Source organism: Primulina eburnea, chromosome 1 (assembly GCF_022965805.1).
Source record: "Primulina eburnea isolate SZY01 chromosome 1, ASM2296580v1, whole genome shotgun sequence".
NCBI classification, from domain to species: domain Eukaryota; kingdom Viridiplantae; phylum Streptophyta; class Magnoliopsida; order Lamiales; family Gesneriaceae; genus Primulina; species Primulina eburnea.
Window position 1 is genome coordinate 62,336,066 of NC_133101.1, and position 20,054 is coordinate 62,356,119.

General features: G+C 34.3%; 5 protein-coding genes across 12 annotated transcripts; 3 read left to right on the forward strand and 2 right to left on the reverse strand.

Moving 5' to 3' along the window:
• Window positions 1-574: 574 nt before the first annotated feature.
• Window positions 575-3,526, reverse strand: LOC140838715 (probable protein S-acyltransferase 14). Its single transcript, XM_073205231.1, has 7 exons — window positions 3,116-3,526; window positions 2,183-2,393; window positions 2,007-2,098; window positions 1,545-1,668; window positions 1,316-1,401; window positions 1,004-1,069; window positions 575-792 (listed from the first exon to the last, which is right to left on the reverse strand). The coding sequence occupies exons 1-7, from the start codon at window positions 3,323-3,325 to the stop codon at window positions 667-669; spliced, it is 915 nt and encodes a 304-aa protein (XP_073061332.1). The 5' UTR covers window positions 3,326-3,526; the 3' UTR covers window positions 575-666.
• A 1,160-nt stretch (window positions 3,527-4,686) lies between these two features.
• Window positions 4,687-6,454, forward strand: LOC140838709 (vestitone reductase-like). Its single transcript, XM_073205218.1, has 4 exons — window positions 4,687-4,869; window positions 5,135-5,659; window positions 5,828-6,026; window positions 6,282-6,454. Exons 1-4 carry the CDS (start codon window positions 4,734-4,736, stop codon window positions 6,421-6,423), a joined length of 1,002 nt encoding a protein of 333 aa, XP_073061319.1. The 5' UTR covers window positions 4,687-4,733; the 3' UTR covers window positions 6,424-6,454.
• Window positions 6,455-7,077: 623 nt separating this feature from the next.
• LOC140809383 (glutathione S-transferase zeta class-like) lies at window positions 7,078-8,765 on the reverse strand. The gene is made up of 8 exons (XM_073166988.1): window positions 8,729-8,765; window positions 8,410-8,561; window positions 8,215-8,286; window positions 7,921-7,974; window positions 7,746-7,821; window positions 7,591-7,652; window positions 7,420-7,479; window positions 7,078-7,291 (listed from the first exon to the last, which is right to left on the reverse strand). Exons 1-8 carry the CDS (start codon window positions 8,763-8,765, stop codon window positions 7,190-7,192), a joined length of 615 nt encoding a protein of 204 aa, XP_073023089.1. The 3' UTR covers window positions 7,078-7,189.
• Window positions 8,766-11,304: 2,539 nt separating this feature from the next.
• On the forward strand, window positions 11,305-16,198 carry LOC140838724 (peptidyl-prolyl cis-trans isomerase FKBP43-like). Of its 6 annotated transcripts, none has more exons than XM_073205242.1 (13): window positions 11,305-11,470; window positions 11,763-11,836; window positions 12,079-12,311; window positions 12,580-12,719; window positions 13,123-13,423; window positions 13,631-13,858; window positions 13,969-14,097; window positions 14,236-14,475; window positions 14,959-15,190; window positions 15,320-15,407; window positions 15,514-15,555; window positions 15,669-15,717; window positions 15,851-16,198. In XM_073205242.1, the coding sequence occupies exons 1-13, from the start codon at window positions 11,458-11,460 to the stop codon at window positions 15,930-15,932; spliced, it is 1,851 nt and encodes a 616-aa protein (XP_073061343.1). In that variant the 5' UTR covers window positions 11,305-11,457; the 3' UTR covers window positions 15,933-16,198. The 6 variants fall into 6 exon arrangements, with proteins under 6 accessions (XP_073061343.1, XP_073061375.1, XP_073061351.1 ...); XM_073205274.1 differs by having other exon boundaries at window positions 15,514-15,546; XM_073205250.1 differs by having other exon boundaries at window positions 14,239-14,475.
• A 1,217-nt stretch (window positions 16,199-17,415) lies between these two features.
• Window positions 17,416-20,054, forward strand: LOC140813730 (uncharacterized). Of its 3 annotated transcripts, XM_073172397.1 has the most exons (8): window positions 17,416-17,637; window positions 17,729-17,785; window positions 18,051-18,099; window positions 18,258-18,352; window positions 19,045-19,123; window positions 19,265-19,357; window positions 19,548-19,661; window positions 19,753-20,054. In XM_073172397.1, the coding sequence occupies exons 1-8, from the start codon at window positions 17,480-17,482 to the stop codon at window positions 19,804-19,806; spliced, it is 699 nt and encodes a 232-aa protein (XP_073028498.1). In that variant the 5' UTR covers window positions 17,416-17,479; the 3' UTR covers window positions 19,807-20,054. The 3 variants fall into 3 exon arrangements, with proteins under 3 accessions (XP_073028498.1, XP_073028506.1, XP_073028516.1); XM_073172405.1 differs by lacking the exon at window positions 18,051-18,099 and having other exon boundaries at window positions 18,227-18,352; XM_073172415.1 differs by lacking the exons at window positions 18,051-18,099; window positions 18,258-18,352.

Genomic DNA, 20,054 nt, shown 5'->3' on the forward strand with positions numbered 1-20,054 from the left:
GCTTTTCTGTCTTTGTTCCCTCTGAATGTTTTGTACCCTGGCTTCTTGCCAAGTGAATTATTGCTGAGGTGTTCTTTCTACTGTTTCTATTTCTTTTCAATCTGTTTATACATACGTGAAAATTAAACATATTAAATGAACGTGTCGGTATGCTTTAACGTTTTCCAAACTTTTTACTTGAAAGAGTATAACTTGCAATTCATTTTACCCCAATCCTGGATTCTTCCGATCCTTTCGTAAAACTTTTAACAGCCTGATTTTTTTTTTCCCGAGCTTGATGTTGAATTTGAGTAGTCACACGATATGTGTTCACAGCTGAGGTAATTATCCATAAAAAATTATACTAGTGTGCAAGAATCCCTACAATATAACACCATATAAAGTTTTTGTGAGATGCGAACATTAATCTACAACTTTAAACAACATACAAAGCCACCAACGGGTTAGCACATTTAGTATCATACAGTGCCCCGTTTCTTGCCGTGATAGCAAAATCTAAACATCCTCACCGTCAGCATCATAAAATCAGCTCTAATCCGCCCGATTTTCTGCATGTTTGTTCCATCCCTCAATGTTATTTCAGCAGAGAGTAAGCTTACTGGTTGTTCCAGTCCTGGATTAGTAGCTTCTGTAAACTTAGTTGGATGTATGATTATTTGATCATTCTCAGAATTCTTGTGGAGACAGATCTGGTTTTGAAGGGTATTCAAGACCCTGGAGAGCAGGCATCCTCCGCAAATCTTCTTCAGAGTAACTTGGGATAAACCAATATCTCTTGTCCATCCCAAATACCTATTACATAATGGGATAATTTAAAAAGATGTATGAACAAGAACACGAAATAAAATGTGGAGAAAGCCACATACTTTCCTTGAGAAACAGGTTCAGTTGCTACAGATGACAGCTCATTCAGATTTGAAACAATATGGTCATTGAGAAAGATTTAAATTATAATTGAAACTGAAAGCACTGTTATGATTATTAAAACCGAAACAAGCCCAACCTGTTCAAAGTTTCTTTTCCGCCCAAGATCATAACGCCATTTTGGGGTGGCCTTCTTCTCATATGCCTAATATAAGCCAGTAAAATGCATCAGCTACTTTCAACATAAAAACAAGGCGAGTCTCGGAGAGGATGCTTCAGTTGACCATTTACACCCATCTGTTAGAAGGAACTAAAAACATGCTATGGATCCCAGGAATATACACGAACCTTTGATATTGAAGGCATATTCAACGCCTCCCAATAAAATTTTGAGAAAGAAGGCATCACTGATAATCAAAATCAAATTGCGAAAACAGATGAACAAGTGTACCTCAATGGTCGTGGTATTGGCAGCCACCATTGATATGTGCATGATCAGAAATCCCAAAACACTCAATGCAAATGCCAAATTTAACACTATAAAATGTGAGAAGGAGAAAGCATCAGCAGAATACAGCAAACATTGGAAGGGGAGCTGAAACTGCTTCAACCCCATCGTACAGAGCCAAATTCATCGCTCCTTAAGAATTAAATGGGAAAGAAAAGGAATGTGATTTTACCAAAGGCAAGAAAAGTTGTGGCAAGAGTTCCTGGAGTCCCAGGAATCTCTCCATCGCTGAAGAATGCAATAAAATGTGGTAATAATGATAATGCGACGAGACTAGTTTCGAGAAACGTGTACAACTGCATCACAAGTGAATCATCGGTCATTGATGTAATAAACTGGTCAATATATTTTCAAATATAAAGCCATAAAATACTTTCAAAAGCTGAGAGCATATTCATTTTTAAAGAAACAGAGAAAAGCATCAACAAGGAGCAGAGGTTAGAAATAACTGCTGCCGGTGCCACACATAAGATGATAAAAATCAACACCAAAACAGATCAACATACACAAGAAAACTCCATTACAAAGAAAAAATTATTTCAAAACCAAGACACAGAATCTGTTAGCTATCACTCATAATCATCAAGACCTGAAAACCAACCAATTTAGTCATTTCAGAGTTATCTGATCATACCAGGAAGAGAAGGAAATACTTGTAATTCAATGCCCCAACACAATTGACCACCCATACACAATGATGGTCCATTTTTAGTACGCACCTCCCACCTAAATAGAAATATCAACAATTAATCTAGGAAACAGAATATAAAAGAATGCAATAGCCACGAGGAGCCACATAACAAAACTCACAGATAGAGCAGTGATGGCATCTTGGTGGTTTTAACTGATTGCATTTTCTACAATAACGGATGCCTCTACTCTCTGTGTCGGATTGAAATTCTGATGCGGTTAGAGGGTCGGCATCTCCTCTTTCTTCATCCATTGTCGGCCTCCAACTTGAAGGCACACTACCAGGGTCCGTGAAAACAACCGAAAAATAACTCCATAATAGCATTACTAACTGCATTGAGCATTTGAAAAAATCAGGTTTCTTGCTCACTAATATTGCATCATATCATCCAACAAACGTGTAACTAATCAGCTAAAACCTAGCATTCTTGTAATCACTCAGTTTGTGAAAACTATTTCTCTGGTAACAGGACTGAAATCTTTCAAATCAACCAATCCTAACGAATATTGATTTCTATATGAGTAATGGTAATGATAAAAATACAAGATGTAACACATGATGACAAAGATAGTAATTGATATATGTCGAGAAAATTGAAAACTATTGCTTTAGTTTTCAGCTACTTCATCAACTTTCCATCAGTTTCCAAAAGTAAGGGAACACAACAAAAACAATAACATCTATCTGAACAACAGCTGAATTTCTATTAATAGCCAACTAATTGTGCTAACTAATTACACGAGCCACCAACAAAACTATATTACCACGTAAGCTAAAACCATGAAAGAACAGTCCTAAATTTCCTAAATCCCAACTATTTAGAGTGTAATTCAAGCTTAAGAACTCAGATAAAATCCACATCTACGGGACCTTCCAATTTAATTTGACAAAAGAGGTGAAGTATAGTTAAAGAAACATGCAACTCCAGGATAACACAAAGCACACAAAATCTATTCTATTTCCCAAAAAATTGTACAGTAGAGTAATCAAGCAGCTGGATATCAATATGCAAAAACAACATATAAAACTCCAAAGAACAAGCAAGAAATTACCAAACAATGAAACGAGATCAACACGGCCAAAGCTTGCAGCGTATCCACCCCTCCAGCGGCTAGCGCTGGCCCGTAATTCGTGATCACCACAGCATAATATGAGACGCCAACGACGCCAAGAACCAATAGAATCATGATCGAACCTAGACCCCGGAGAGCGGTACAGAATTTGAATACATTCCACGCCATCATTACACCAGATCTATACATAATATAAATCAATTAAATAAATAGAAAAATGAAAAAAAATCAATAATTTCACACAGAAGTCTTGATTATTGAATCGGTAAATGTGATGTGAGTAGGGGAGTAGTTAGGGTTCATCGATTCCGCGTGGAGAGTATGACAATTGAGGTACCAAGGAGTGAAAATGGGAAAAATGGAAAGTACGAAGAGGGGCAACAATGCAATATATGCTGGTAGATTGGGGTGAATTGAAATTATATGTTTATTCAGTACATTGTATTTGGAAGTGACTTTAATCTGATGATGATTAACAAGTACTATGGATTGAAGGGGAAAGACCCGGCTCAATACTATAAATTTATCATATTTTTTTGTTCGATTTCAAATATTTTGGTCTTCTCGATTTAGTTCTAAACGTTTCAAATAAATTTATATGTTGATCATTCCGTCAACTTAATTGTTAAAATTAACGAGAAAATGACATGATTCAGTCATAGATGTTTTTATCCTCTTCTCGATTTATTCACAACTCACAAATGTTTCGGCATCATCCGAAATCAATTACAATAATATGATGCCTATATTTTAAGATTTTGTGCTTGAAAATGATATTTACTTATTATTTGAAATTTATTGAATTTTTAGGCGATGTCTACTCAATTATTGTGCATTGGTACGGTACATTTGTAATTGTTGTGCAATATGTTTTGGTAAAAATTCTGTACATTTAAGTGCTATCATAGCACAAAATACAGTAAAACATCTGAAAAATTTAATGTGTATGTTATACATACCTAGCCAACAATTTGAGGCAAGTCACACATTGGTACCAAGAATGAGACATTTGCTACACTTAAATATTCTAAATTATTTCACATATATAACCAATAGTTTGAATTGAGCCACAATTCAGTACAATTACCGATGATAAAAAAAATGCAAGTTTAATGATTAAAATACAGATTTATTGTCTAAAAGATTCAAAAATGAAAAAAAAAATCAAATTACAAGACAACAAAAAGAGTGAGTATCATGTGAGACCGTCTCACGGATCTTAATCTGGGTTAACCCTACTCATATTCACAATAAAAAATAATATTCTTAGCATAAAAAGTAGTACTTTTTCATGGATAACCCAAATAAGAGATCCGTCTCACAAATACGACCCGTGAAACCGTCTCACACAAGTTTTTGCCCAAAAAATATATTCAAATTATTTACCTCTTGTCTCACAACCTGGATTTTGTCTTAAGCATATGTCAAAATAGGACATTAATAGGGTCTTTTAAGGGTAATATATATATATTCGCCGGCCTCGTCCAAGTAAAACAAAATTATATTAAATGTGTGTTGGAAAATCAGACAGAGAGAAGTCGAAAACAAACAGATAAATCTTCAAGAAAAAAGAAAAAGGAAAACAAACAGCTAGTTAATGGAAGAGGATAATCAAAGTAGCAAGAAAGGAAGAGTATGTGTGACTGGTGGGACTGGTTTCCTTGGATCAAGGCTTATACTGAAGCTTCTTCAGTCTGGTTACGCTGTCAATACAACTGTAAGGCCAAATCCAGGTATATATGCTTGTTTATTCTTTATGTAAGCAAATTAATAACTCAGTCTGATTCCACCCCAAAACTTGCGAGGCGACGACCTGCTCGTGGTGACTCAGTCGACCGTTTGCAACATAACTCTTTTTATTATTTTCCTGTCGATGAAATTTGTTTTTCAGAGAACCAAGCAAAGATTATCCATAACTAAATCCCATTTGTATGGTTCCATATTTAATAACGCATGGAAACTTATTATCGGCATATGTATATAATTTTTATGCAACAGACGGCGGAAGGGACGTTAGCTACCTCACAAATCTTCCAGGCGCATCAGAAAGGCTCCAAATCTTCAACGCGGATCTTGATAAGCCCCAGAGCTTCGTACCCGCCATCCAAGGATGCATAGGTGTTTTCCACGTCGCTCATGCCTTAGATTTAGAAGGCAAAGAAGAAGAAGAAACAAAGACCAAAAGGGCCATCAATGGTGTCCTAACCATTTTACAAGCTTGCATTGATTCGAAAACTGTGAAGCGGTTTATATACACTTCGAGTGCATCAACTGTTGTTTACAATGGCAAGAATTTGGACATGGTGGATGAGGATTCTTGGACTGATGTGGGATTAATGAGAAGCATGGGAGCTTCAGCGGGATCATATGTCATAAGCAAGACATTGACAGAGAAAGCAGCTATTGAATTTGCAGAGAACCATGGATTGGATCTTGTCACGGTGATCCCGTCATGGATACACGGTCCCTTTATCAGTTCTCATTTCCCTGATTCAGTGAAGATATGTCTGGCCTTGTTTTTCGGTATCTGCATGATCAAATTCATGATCTGATCTTTATGTGTTAATTTAATTGCTACTGCCTCCCTAATTTGGGAAAAAAGTTTCTTGCAACATATTTAAATAGCAACCACACCATAAATATATACTTCATGATCATAAATTACTAATCCCATGTGTGTGCACTGTGCAGGTGATCAAGAGCATTACAAGTACATATGGGATACAAGTTTGGTTCATGTGGACGACGTTGCGAGAGCCCACATTTTCCTTTTCGAGTATCCGAATGCAAAAGGGAGATACCTTTGTTCAGCTCTCCATGTTACAATACACGAGTTGAGCAAGTTTGTTTCTGCAAGATATCCCCAGTATCAGTTACCAATTAATGCAGAGTAAGTACTTCTAACTCTTAAGATCATTCAAAATAGATTGCTAAATTCCAAATATTTCATATAAAGTCCGGAAAATGTATTTCTCTAGCAACTTAGATTAATCATTTTATAAATCGAGAGTGGGTGCAAAATCATTGTTATGGAGAACTAGTGGCCGGTTACAGCTGATTAATCACCTAGCTCGCGGTCTGCCTTATCATCCATTTCGCACCGTTCTTTGTAATATATATTTTGTGTTCGCCTGCCTCCATTCAGTTCCTTGAAGGACGTAGTATCTGCAAAATTTTCCGGGTTTTCATCAAAGAAATTACTGGAAACTGGATTCAAGTTTCAACATGGACTCGAAGATATGTATGACGACGCAATTAGATGTTGTAAGGAAAAGGGTTTCTTTTAGTTCACAACACATTCAAATGTATATTTCCTTCGTGATCTTCAAAAGAAATCAAGTAGGATAATATGTGTAAGAGCTGGTGGCTTAATATAAAAAATAGATTCAATATATATATATATATATATATATATAAATGTGTGTGTGTGTGTATCTAAATTCTTCGTGTCTTTTCCCGGAAAATAATTAAGATTTTTTTAACAAAAATTAGATGGAAAATGATCGTTTGGTGAATTAAATATCAGTAAGGTAGAACTAATTAGACTATTAATAGCTAATGGTTGAATTCAGTACTTAACTTAATCGCGAGTAGTCTGTAACAAATCATTAAATAAGAGAATATTAATGATAATAGGCACGGCGTAAATTTTTTTTTTAGTTGGACAGCAAATAAGTTTTGTCACTTACATCTCCTAAGGAATAGGAAATCAAATTACAATTTCAGTAATCATTATTTTATCAAAAATTATAATAAATATTATAATCTACGATAATTTTAAGAAATGATACTCAGTGAATTAAGAATATTTTTGTTAATTTTTAATTTATTGTTATTTATTTAATTTTTTTAGATTTTAGATTTTAAATTTCTACTAAAAAAATAATATAGTGTCTTTTAAATTATATTTAATTGATAATTTAAATAATTATCAAAACAAATAAATCAAACCAAAATAACAAAACCATTATTGAAATAATTCGAATATCGGATTATATATATATATTCTAAAACAAAAAATCGAAATCAGTTTCTTCCCAGCAAACTATTTAATTAGTATGGCACAGCATCAGGTTGTCTATCTGGCATAGAAGCTTGGAATTCTGGTAACGAGCTGCATGCTTCGTATATCATATTCAAAACCGGGAACTTGGACTGCATGCATAAATTATTAATAAAAGATCAACAAAACAAGCATCTCAATTAAGAATATTTGGCCAATTAACTAAAATAACGAGGAAGGTCCATCCTCGAAAGTCGAAAGGTTAAGCACACGCACATACCATATCGATTTTAAACCGCGTGGTAGCTATTGCAATTTGTGGAGCCAAAAAGACATCAGCCTGCAGATAGCACAATCACAAATTGGCTTAGAATTTACTATACAACGCATCCTTGGCACGATCAAACACATGTTATATATCGTGTTAGGTAGATAATATTAAACAAAATACCATATAGATGTGATTTCCTGTCGCGTATTTGCCGGCATAATCCTTCAGTAGCTTCTCAAGAGCTGGATATATATGAATTGAACATGCTTATAACATGTCACTTTCTTTTAACTAAGTTTGAAGTGTACAAAGAAAGAAGGTAAGACGACTTTTACCGAGGAAGCCGTTTTCTATGTGCAATTGAGCCCACCCTAGCGACTCTTCTGGACCCATTTTTTCCTCAACATATTTCTGTCACATTGATGGAAACCATCATGTTGAATCCTCAGAAACATTAAGTTTTTACTTTTTGAAATGAATAAAAAATGAACGAGATGCGTTAAAACTCACCAGCAAAGATGACATGTGAAAAGGCTGTATACTTGAAGACACAATACTTGCAGCCTGCATAAGATTGTAAAGATGACTTCCTAGTGATGATGAGTCGACGTTAATTAAGAATAGTTGCAACAGAAACGATAGCTCTTTATCAGAAAACGAAGAAGAAATTTTCTTTGATGTCTTATCTTCGAATATTAAAGGGTCCAAACTTAAGAGTAATATGAAGCTTAAAAGTGTGTTTGATTTGTAAGCATGATCTTTCACCATAGTACGTTGTATGAAAGAGACCAGTTTGAACCTAACCTGGAGATTAATCGCTCTTAGTTGAGGATCAACTGGCAAAAGTGGAATATTAGGATACTTCTCTTCCAAATGCTGGCAGAAAAAGGGAAGATGGAAGAAGAAAAGAACGTATGCCTCAGACAATCGATTATGGACTTTAATTTCAGAAACAAACAGAGCTGAATCACCATGTAAATTTCGAATAGAATAACTAACCAGTATGATTGCATATGAGTCAGAAACAACAACATCACCGTCAATCAAAACTGGGACGTAGTGAAGCGGATTCAATTTCTCAAACTCTGTAAAGTCAAAACCCAAAGCTTGGAAATTATTATACTCTTTTTGATCCTTTTCATCTCTTGGATCTTATTCATTTGGTTGTTCGATATGCTTGCCCCAAACACCTTTATATATATATATATATATATATATATATATATATATATATATCAGCAGCACAAGCTCATATCTGCCATTAATCGAGGATGTACCAGTTTGAGCCTAAGTTTCCGTATCAAACTTGCATTATTACCAGTATATATTATGGGCAAGACAAACAATGCTCGCATTGGTGATACAAAATAACAGATATATGCATATCTATAAATTATGCAAGAACACGTTAGAGATTTTCCTTGGACTCTTAGATTTTTCTGCAATCAAAATAGCTTTACTTTTTTCAGTTACATTTATGGATTTTTACTGAATTTTTGTGCGAGTCATTATTTGAACTTACTAAATAGTTCTGTTTTTTTATTGTAAAATTTTCAAAGTTTTCAATATAATATAACATGAAAGGAATATTTTATTCTTTCTTTATTTATTTTCTTTTATTGATAATATTGAAATATAGTAATTTAGATTTTACTTTGGCAAAAACTTGTGTGAGACGGTCTCACGGGTCGTACTTGTGAGACGGATCTCTTATTTGGGTCATCCATGAAAAATATTGTTTTTTATGCTAAGAGTACTACTTTTTATTATGAATATGGGTAGGGTTGACCCGTCTCACAGATTAGTATCCGTGAGACGGTCTCACATGAGACTCACTCTTTTACTTTTCTAGACTAACAAGATTTGATTTTATGTTATCTCTAGGTATTATAATATTTGAATTAATTTATCTCTAGATATTATATCTCTAGGGAAAAGAGTTCATGTCCTAATCAAACTCTTGTTTCCATATCATGTAAGACTCTTTTATGGAATGGAATCTAGGTCAAAGAAAATATATACATAAGAGATTATCATTGCGACGATATGTGGTTTTTGAGAGAGAAAACGGAGAACATAAAAACTAAGTACGGAGAACGACGATTTACTTCAGCAAAGTGTTTACATGATTGACTCACACTGTGTACTGTGTTGATGTGTAGTGTTGATGACACCCGAAAGACAACAGTCGTGTGCAGTGGTGGAAGAAATTTGTGTCTTCGGTTTAGGCAATATTGTAGTTGCACACGTGGTTTTGGATGCAATTTATTTCCTTTAGTTGTGGAAGAATATAGTTTTCATAAGTCTCACTAGTATTTGTTTTTGTAAACTATTTACAGTTGTGTAGTAAATATTTTGCCCTGAGACGTCGTGAAAGTATTTATATTGGTGCATATTTTCATCCATCATATTCTACTTATTAAAGTTTATTTGTGCGTTAAACTAATATATCCCATTGCATGTTGTGAATATGTGTCGACAACATCTACATACAACACTTAAATCTGATACACTAAATATAATTACTTTATGTATTTCTATGTTAAACAACCCCTACATAATAATCAGTTAAGAACAACGGCATCAATTATTCAGATAAGTAGCTAGTGTGATTATCCATAACTACATATAATTCATATATAAGAATTATATTACATGATTCTAGCTAGAATGCAAAATCAATTCAGAAAAGACACTACCTCGACCTGAACTGTTCCCGTCTGGCAAGATCCACTGCTCTGTACTGGTAAGAAAGTCCTAAGCACCCAAAAGGCAAAATAAATCCCTTCCCCAATATATATAGTTAAAAAAATAGTAATTTCAAGAAAATTGCAGCATAAATAACGAAGATAAAAAACCTTTGAGATTCAAAGCAAAGCGAACCCGCCAAGAACACGAGCTCTGCCAGTAAGAGTACAGTACAAGTTTCGGAGACGACGAAGAATCAAGTGGGCCAGGCTTCTGCAATCATTTTCATTTAGCAATTATTCCGGAAAATTATCAAACTGAAATTATGGGTGAGGGAGAGAGAGGAGAGGCACCTGCTCTTTGGAGTCCATAATTGATGAAATAAAAAATTAGGAAACCTACGATTTTTCAAAAGTGTGGTCTGTAAGGGTTTTTTTTTTTAATGTTTTCTCCGGAATTCATGTTTCGTGTTTAGTTAAATTTTATATTTACTTTGTGGGTTAATAATTATTTAAATAAAATAGGAGAATTATAGTAATTTACAAATTTCACAATTATAACTTTAACACAGTAGTAATAAATAATCGACTTAAATTTGAATTTTTTTTTGTAAATAAAAATGATAGGAAGAAAAAAAATGGTAAGAAGATTAAGGAATAAATTAATTGACCAGTGTCCATTTTTTTGAATAAGTGAGTGATTATTTGTTAATAAGTAAATACAAAATGCAAATAAAATAAAGTTGATAATAGGAGGGAAGAAGAAGGAATGAACAAGAATAGGAAACGGTTTAGCAGAAAATATTACCATTTTTGTTCAATATGTTTGTTTTTTTTATTTAGATTTTTTTTTTGTCAATTTTATTTTTAATCATATATATCTCTCAATATATATATATATATATATATATATATATATATATATTATTTAAATCATCTAAATTATCTAATTTCATTTTTAATTATATATATGTGTCAATTTTTATAATTATTTTTTATACTGATGTGATGTTGTACACATCAAAATATCAATACTGGGTTAATGTAACGTCGAGAAAATAAATAAAATAAAATAAAAAACAAATACATAGAACCTAAGGGTCTGGTAATTTTTATTTTTATTTTTATTTTTATTTTCCAGATAGAATAAAGAAAATGTGAAATTATTTCCGTATTGAGTCCCTCCGTACCCCCAAGTATACTATAGATGGCAGCGAGGTTTAAAGATTTTACATTAAACCGTGATACTCTCGCTCTCGCTCTAGGGTTCAATGGGTGGATGCTGAAGATGGAACAAGGATCGAACAATCAAGATTACTGCTTAAAGCAATCGGAAGCCTGATATCTTCTGTTTACCTGAATGGCTTTCTGGGGTTAGCTCTTTTTCTCCTGCTCATTTTTTTACTGATTATGTGTTTATCTGTTTGAATGGTAGCCTGTGCAGAATTTCACGACCGCGTTTTTTCAGTGGAAACGTATGTTTTATTAAAGTTCTGTTTTTAAATTACTCGAGGCAGTTAATTGTTGCAAGTTTGATGTTATTTGTTTTTGAGTTTAGTAGGAGATGAGCGATGAAAAGTTTTTTTGTATGTACGTGCTTTTATGGGTTGGTTGATTGTCATTTTTCTGGGGGGAAAACAAATTTAATTTGTTGCTGTGTTTCAGGCGTCGAGGTAAAGCCCGGAAAGTCATTTACTCATTGTTGCGAAAAGTCTAAGGGAAGGCTCCGGATTTCCCAGGTACTAATTCCTATCAAACCAAAATGAGAAAACAACAATTTGTTTTGCTTTAGTTTATGTCTGCGCGAGGATAATTTCATGTTTTTTGTTCCATCAGTTTTCTACTGGTAAATTTATCATAGAAGATATGTTTAAATTCTCATGGTGCATTGTGTATGTGTTTATCCTTCATTCTTTTCGTTTGATTTATTTGGTAAAATTTAATCGAACTCATTTTGGCTATGCTGTGATTTATTGTTCAGGCAACACTGGGTATTGGCGATGCTACACAGAAAGGTGTTGTACAATGTAATGTGGGTAACCGGAGGCCGGTCCTACTCTGTGCGTTGCTACCCAACAAAACAGAGTCATGCCACTTGGATTTGGAGTTTGAGGAAGCAGACGATGTGATTTTTTCTGTTATTGGACCACGAAGTGTTTACCTCACTGGCTATTATCTCCAGAAAAATCACCAGTCAAATCATGAAAGTGATACGTATCTTTTTTACTTTTCTATTTTTTGTTAATTCTGAGGAGCACCTTCATTGGATGGCCTTTATATTTACAATTCATCTATCATTTATTGCCATGTTACAGGTCAATGTGTGATGATGTCAAAGTTCCCTTGAGGCCCAATAGAATTTTTCAAAATTTTGAACACAGTTGTGAAAATTTTTCTTGGATATGAATTCATTGCTCTGTTAGTGTCGAGCTTTAACTTCTGTACTCTCACTTCTCAGATTTCCTTTACTTTGATTCAACAGAGAATCATATGGAGTGGATATAGAAAACACTCAGACAGAGGGGTCTAGTTTCTGCAGTGATGATGATAAGTATGATGATAGTTTTATTGACGACGTTGAATTACAAGTTTCCCCTTCTGACCCTGTTTTAAGCCTCGAAGGTTTTTTTTTCTTCTTTTAATATCTTTAATGCTCATGGTGTATATATTAAATGCAATAGTTTATATTCTGCTATGAATGGGTTTTTATTTATCAAGGCACGAGCCATAAATATCCTTTCTAGAGAACCTCATAATTATTTTTTTATTTTTTATTTTTTGATAAGAAACTTGGAGAACCTCATCATTATACTTTCACAAACGAGTCCAAAGTAATAGGTTTATTTTATATAATATTTTTTCTATCTATCTGAGAACATAATATACAAACCCTTGCTTGGTGTGGTTGATAGCTATTGTGGTGATTCATCATCGAGAAATGCTTTAAACATATTTATTATGATGTTTCAACTTACATTAAGAACCGTTTCAACTTACATTAAGAACCGTGTTTTTGTTCAAGCAGTGGATGCTAATGCGCTAAAAAAAGATACGCCAAATGACAGAAAGCGTCTCTGTAAACAACTTAGAAAGAGAAACCGAGAAATTCTGTCAGATGGTGATGAAACACATAAAACTGAAGATGAACATGACCATCTTCTATCTGTGTTAAAGAGTAGAAGATGTTTGCAGACAGCTATGTCAGATGGTGCTGAAAATATTGCTCAGGTACTTGTAGAACTAGGCAAAAAAGCTGAAGATGGTGGTAACTGTGGCAGCAAAGCAAATGAAAAAGTTGATCCTGATATAAGTGGAAAATCAGAAAGGTAATAAGCCCATAAATGATTTTAGTATTTGCATTCATTTCTGTTGAATGATTTTTTGGGGATGGGATATAGTCATTATCAACAGTTCTTTTGTGCCTGATAGAAGACTGTGGGTGTACACACACACACACAGAGATTTTATATTTGAGAAACCAAATGTATTGCATTATTCAGGGTTCTATACCTGAAATTGAGAGCTTAATTCAGATATTTATGCAGAGAAGCAATGATGGGATTGGATGATAAAGGATGGGTTAAGATTGAAAAGAATGAAGGACCCAACAAAGTACAGACTCCTGAGAAAATTGTTGATAACTATGAGAAGTACTTAGCTGATGATAAGGTTTATGAAAGTAAAGGAGAAGTCGCAATCATCAACCAACGTCTTTCTATGAGCAATGAGAAAGACTGTAGTCAATTGCTTGATTTTCACAAGTGTGCTATTTACCTACTTTATGCACTTTCTTGTTTTCTCAACTACTCATACATTCATCTAACTGTCTGTCTGTCTGTCTGATTGTTGCCTCTCTGGGACTCGAGATCAGTAGAAAACCGAAAAGGAAAAGAAGAAAACATTCCTTTCAGGAGGAGAAAAATTGTGAATTTGAAATTGACAGTGGTCAGAGTGTACTAAGAGTAAAAAAAGGTCCAGAAGTTGAGTCCTCCATTAAACTGTGAGAACATTGTTTCTTTAATCTGTTTATCATTGGTGCATCTTTATTCTCTTGTGCTGGTGAAATGCGCAAGTTTCTTTTTCACTGGAAATTCTATCGTTGGCCCTAATCAGTTTCGTCTTATATTTCAAACTTAAGCAGCGATATTGATTCTAATTTTCGGGTGCCATCTCTTGAATTGGGCACTGAAAATGGTCGAGAATCAAAGGAGAGAACAGAAGAACTTCAGTTGAAAGAGACGAGTGCAGAAGAAATTGGAGGGATATGTGATAATACTCCTAAGGATAATGAATCCAACCATGGTTTGCTGTGTGATGGAAGTACATCAAAGATTCTGCTGACTGCAAACGGAGAACATCAGGAACAAGTGATGGATAAGTTATTATCTCATCTTGAGTGCTTTTATTTGTTTAGGATTTCATTTTACCAAGTATTCATTCCTCCAGCTGACACATCACATGCAAGTGAGGGTGAGGTAGAAAGTTTATTTATCTTTGAAATTTCAATCAGGGGCATACTGGGTTTCTGTGTTTTTTCCATAGATGGATGGTGAATTGTTGATAAAGATATTTAGTTTGAAGAACAGATATGTTCAAAATTTGTTTTTGTAAAATGCGAGGATAAAATCGAGACTGCTTTGAACCACGAACAAAAAAGACATCTTGTCGTTCAGGTAGTGCTTTTGTTTTTGGCATTGAATTCCCACCAAAAATATTAGTGATTAAGTGGATTGGCGATTGGTGATTGACTGCATCGGACAATCCTGGCATTTTCAACATAAGACTTCCAGTGCTGTCATTACATGAATTTTTTTCTACATGTACAAGTATCGGTATACAATGTGTTGCTTGTTGCTTATAGTCAACCTAAGAAGAAAATTAAGAAAAAGGGGAAGAAGAAAGCTCAAGGTGATGGGGGCGTGGATATGAATGCGACGAAAATGAAAAGTAATCAGGAAAATATGGTCATGAAATATGAGGATCAGACAGAAAATGCCAAGCAAGTTAAAGAGACGGCCTTATTAAATGGGTTGATTATTGAAGAATTGGCTCAGGGGCCACCAGATGGAAAACTTGCTGCGGTTGGGAAAAAGGTATCGTTGGTATTAACTATTAACTTATTGAAAAGGAGACTTTTAACTACTATTTTTTCATATATGGCTTTTAGTTTGGAGGATTTTTTATCGTATCACTTACTATGGCTTCAATGAATCTTGGATCAGATAAAAGTTTTCTACACCGCCATGTTAAAAGAGAGTGGGAAAGTATTTGACTCGAATATGAACGGCACTGCTTGTAGCTGGCGTCTAGGTAGCCTTGTACCGCGTATACCCAGATTGTTTTCTTCTGATATCTGGAAAAAAAATGAAATGATGTTTGTTGACGTGCTTATCATCGTTGTTTGATCTTTATTTAGGTGATGAAGAATTTATTGATGGATGGAACATTGGTATTGATGGTAGTTGATTTGAGAACTAAAATAGTCTTCGTACATTACTGTTGTTCTATGTATCTCTTCTTTGCCTTCAATCTCCATGTTCATCTGTTTATCTTAACATGTAATGTGCTCAGGTATGCGCATTGGTGATAATAGGAGACTCGTCATCCCACCATCTATGGGGTATGTTTTAAATCTTCTGTGCCACATATGATATTCTGCCTTTTCTCAGATATTCCGTTTTGGTTTATCTTTCGCATTTCAAATATATGGCCTGCATTTCATACTGTTGAAGGTTCTTATACGTGTGATGCAGTTTTGGAAGTCAAGGAGTGGGAGAAAATGTGCCACCAAACTCATGGCTTGTGTATGATATCGAATTGGTCGATGTTCGTTGATTCATTAACTGCTTTACTCCTTGATTCCTTACTTGTGACCTTGGAAAGTGGTGGAAGAAACGAGGAAGTAAGAAATGGGGTCTGAAGCAAAAGGTCCAACCGAAAAATCTCAGCAGGCATTGTCACGTAACAGTTTCTTTTACTGAAACAGTTATTGTGTACAAAGAAAATTTATGGTGACAGAGCTTCTTGTAGAATACTTTTTAATGACATTGTTCTTCTTGAAAAGTTTTAACGAATTTCAAATGAAAATTTCTTAAATTTTAGAGCGTGAAGTAATTAGTAGATATTAATTCTATATCAAATACCACAAATTGCAAAATCGCCTCTTACTAACTCAATTTTTTTAATACGGAGATTAATCTTTATCGTTCAAAATATGGCTACGTCAAAGAAACATTTCCTAGTTCATCCATTAAAATTATTGCCTCAGATTCTTTGCTCTGATTTTGGCTCCTTTGTCACCATCAAGCTTCTAGCTTCACTCTCTGAAACATCAATGAACAACGAATAAAAATAACCAGATTAGCAGCCGACATTTTGGTTGGTGGACTTCACCACCTTTCACTCAAAAAAGATGAGAGCAAGAGTTATAATTTGAATTAAATAAACAAACAGAAGACGATGATATGTTCAGACCTCTCAACTGCTTCAATGTAGCTTATTAGAACAATTTCATGGACTGCCAAAAATTCAGTGAAGCTTTTGAGGCCCCTCTCTTGGTAGAATTTGTGGAGATGATGCAAGAAGTTGTTGAACTGTTTTGGTTCCTGAAGTTTCAAAGATTCTTGACATTGTATCACATTCAACAAATCTTTGTCAGTTCTCGCAAACCATTTAAGAATATGCAAAACCAAGAAATATATCCAACACAGAGATGGGGAATCGTACCTGCTCAAAAATGTAACAGCTGCGCATTGAAACTATAAGCATCTCTTTTAAAAGAATTATCGACTAAATCAACAATTTTATATTTCATATTCTGAATGGCATGCTCCACCCATTGTGGACCATCTTTGCGAGATATCATGGCCTCAAAATCTTGAACGGGATTAGAATTGGCTATATTCTCAACTTTGACTTCAAATGTATAATCAATAGCATCATGGCTTGGACATCAGTTCAAGATCAGGTTCTATATTCTTTCTAAGAGTTTCATCAAGTGGAGGAACACTTGTATTTTGGTCTTTAGATTTCAATTCGAGACAACAATAATACCGCTGGAACATTCATGAAACACTATAAGAGAGAAAATATTCCAAAAATATGAACTCTAAGAAAAAGATTATAAACAATTTATCTTTTATATTTATGAATTCAAAGCATGGATAATGTTTTTTTATTGTAATTGATGAAAGATGGTGTATTTCAAAGAATGAAATAAATTGAATTGGGGTTAGATTGTAATTTTGTGCATAATTTGGGGTTTGGAAGAAATGAATATTGTACCCGTGGTAAAAAGGATAATAAAACATGGAAAATATGCTTCTGTTACACAATCACAGAAACGGAAGGCAAGCAAGAGTCACTCCAACGAGATCTTTCAAATGGCTTCCGTGGCTTCCCCTAACGCCCATTTTTACCCAGACAAAAACTCGCGTGAACCTTCAGTTTCGCGTCGAATCAACCTTCGCATACTATCTCAGCAGAACCCTCCGGAGGAGCCGCCGCACAATCGAAGTAGTAGCAAAAGGGGTAGTCGTAGGTATACAGATAGTTGAACTATTTTATTATTAATAGACGCCGTAATTTTTTACCATTCTGATTATTGATTTGGTTATTTTTTGTGTTTTCAGGGAATTAATATTGCGGAGCAGTGAAATTGCTGTTCTCGGAGCCATCTTCCATTTCAGGTTGTTCCTTGGGGAAAAAAAATATTAAGCATAATCCACATTTCGTGAAATTTTTATTGTGTTATGCCTAGATATTATTTAGAAAAAAAAAACACTTTAGTTGCATCAAGCTGATATAGATATGCTAATGTTCCTATTTTAGCAGTTTCCGTGTCCACTTCTTTGTATTTTTTATCTTTAAATTTTCAAAACGAAGGAAGAATTTCGATCGAAGTTACGAGCCATTAGTCATCACGAGTGTTTATGCTGGTAATTTTGATTTCAATCTTTCACTGGAGACAACTCTGTTTATTGGGTTTGAACTTCAAACCTCAGTAAGCTTTGAACTTTGTTTTCGAATTGATATTTATTTTTATTATTATTATTTTGGATGAAACAAATTGATTAAATTTGGTTATATTATTGAAGAGAAAATTATTAAATTTGTGAAAAACGATGCAGTGGGACTAAGCCAAATTACTTGGGTGTACAGAAAAATCCCCCATCACTGGCTTTATGCCCTGCCACGAATAATTGTGTTTCAACTTCTGAGAATGTTAGTGATCGATCGCACTATGCCCCCCCTTGGTAAGTTGCAATATTTTCGAGTTTATTTGCCTTCGTCTCGAAGTGAATTTGCCCTTAGGATTTGACTCTAAACTTACTTCATTTTAATAGCACATATTTGAATATGTTTAATTAATAATGGTAGTTGTCAGTGACTGTAATCCATGAATTTGGATTATGATGAGAACTGACCTGGATTACAGTATTGAAATTCACGTGCGAGGCATTAAAGTCTTAAGCCAAAATTTAAACTTTTTAGAAACTTGCTAATAAATTTAATCATAAATGATTCAGACACATAGTAGGTTAGATGATGATAAACTTAACCCAAGATTGAGGCAGTATGCACTTTGTATGAATTTCAAGTCAAATTTGTGGTATGAGCGTGATGTAATCAATGAATATGGCAAGGTTGGTCAGGTAGAAGGGTTCAAGGTTTACCTGATTAATTTTCCAAAAAATTCAGAACCATGCTTTTTTTTCACAGAGTGTGGTGTTGTCTGCTGTTAGATGCATCTGAAAAAGATAAATGTTTGAACGGTTAAGGTACTGCAGATTTGCTAAATTAGGATTTGGGATATTTCAAGTTCTTGCATGCATTTCTTTAGTGACAACTTGAAAATTTAATAATTTGAACATTTTTGTGTATATATGTATGTGTATATAGGAACTTATGATAGTGGAATTATGTGTTTTGGTGCAACATTTGTTAGGAATTATAACCCGGAGGAGGGACGAGGCAGCAAAAATCCAGCAAGCAAAGAACAAGCGATGAAAGAGCTACTTGACGTGGTAAAAACTTAACATTTACCTGTCATATATCACACACACACACACAAAAACATTTATGAATCTATGTATATGAACCGTGATAGATTTTTTAAGTCACCAAAATAGATGAGAGTGAAGCTTGTTCTTACTTTCTTTCCACAGATAAAATCTACAAAACCGGAAAATTTTTCTTCAAAAATAACAGAGAAAACAGATGATTATGTACGTGTGGAATATGAAAGCCCAATCATGGGGGTAAGTGTGATACAGTTCCTCTCCTTTTTATATTTTTATCTGATATATGTAAGTAAATACGAGACCCATTCATGTATTTGAATTCAGCTATATTGAAACTAAGACTTACATGTGCATACTGCAATTAAGTCAACTTGTGTAAAACATTTTAAATCTTGTTATTGACAAGTTCGTTGTTTCTTTATCTCAGTTTGTTGATGATGTTGAGTTCTGGTTTCCTCCTGGGAAGAAATCAATGGTGCAGTATAGGTCTGCCTCCCGGTTGGGGAATTTTGACTTTGATGTAAACAGAAAGAGAATCAAGGTGGGACTTTTATTTATTTGGCATACATATATTATTAGTTCAAAAATACTTGTGACAGCAGAAAATTAGAGTTTTTATTTTACTTTCACAGGCCTTGAGGCTAGCATTAGAGAAGAAGGGATGGGCCTCAGAAAATAGCTTTTGATTTCGAGCTCCTCATCGGTATGGGTATGAAGATGTACATTTTTGGCATGGTTGAATGATATCGTTAAGATCGTTTCGGTTCGTATAGAAACATTTGTACACTTTGTATCATGCAGTCGTACCAACTGTAAGCCTACCTGTGAGTAACCAGTTAGTTATTCATGAGCATATTAGATGAAGGTTGGATAATAAAGTAACCTTCGATGTTATGTTTTTTGAACTGAAATGTTAGAAACTAATATCTCTTGG

Bases quoted from the DNA above. Each gene is read 5' to 3' on its own strand.
- LOC140838715 (XM_073205231.1), bottom strand. From the start codon at position 3,325: ATGTATAGATCTGGTGTAATGATGGCGTGGAATGTATTCAAATTCTGT. The intron at 2,394-3,115 runs GTAATTTCTTGC...TGCTCAATGCAG, and splicing joins TGATCTCGTTTCATTGTTTG to TTAGTAATGCTATTATGGAG. The intron at 2,099-2,182 runs GTGAGTTTTGTT...ATTTCTATTTAG, and splicing joins ATGCCATCACTGCTCTATCT to GTGGGAGGTGCGTACTAAAA.
- LOC140809383 (XM_073166988.1), bottom strand. From the start codon at position 8,765: ATGCGAGCATTGTTTGTCTTGCCCATAATATATACTG. The intron at 8,287-8,409 runs GTTAGTTATTCT...TTTTTCTGCCAG, and splicing joins ACTCATATGCAATCATACTG to CATTTGGAAGAGAAGTATCC. The intron at 7,653-7,745 runs GTAAAAGTCGTC...ATATATATCCAG, and splicing joins CATAGAAAACGGCTTCCTCG to CTCTTGAGAAGCTACTGAAG.
- LOC140838724 (XM_073205242.1), top strand. The intron at 12,720-13,122 runs GTTTTTTTTTCT...TTGTTCAAGCAG, and splicing joins CCCTGTTTTAAGCCTCGAAG to TGGATGCTAATGCGCTAAAA. The intron at 13,424-13,630 runs GTAATAAGCCCA...AGCTTAATTCAG, and splicing joins ATAAGTGGAAAATCAGAAAG to ATATTTATGCAGAGAAGCAA.
- LOC140838709 (XM_073205218.1), top strand. From the start codon at position 4,734: ATGGAAGAGGATAATCAAAGTAGCAAGAAAGGAAGAGTATGTGTGACT. The intron at 4,870-5,134 runs GTATATATGCTT...TTTATGCAACAG, and splicing joins AACTGTAAGGCCAAATCCAG to ACGGCGGAAGGGACGTTAGC. The intron at 6,027-6,281 runs GTAAGTACTTCT...GCCTCCATTCAG, and splicing joins CAGTTACCAATTAATGCAGA to TTCCTTGAAGGACGTAGTAT.
- LOC140813730 (XM_073172397.1), top strand. From the start codon at position 17,480: ATGGCTTCCGTGGCTTCCCCTAACGCCCATTTTTACCCAGACAAAAAC. The intron at 18,353-19,044 runs GTAAGTTGCAAT...AACATTTGTTAG, and splicing joins TCGCACTATGCCCCCCCTTG to GAATTATAACCCGGAGGAGG. The intron at 19,124-19,264 runs GTAAAAACTTAA...TTCTTTCCACAG, and splicing joins TGAAAGAGCTACTTGACGTG to ATAAAATCTACAAAACCGGA.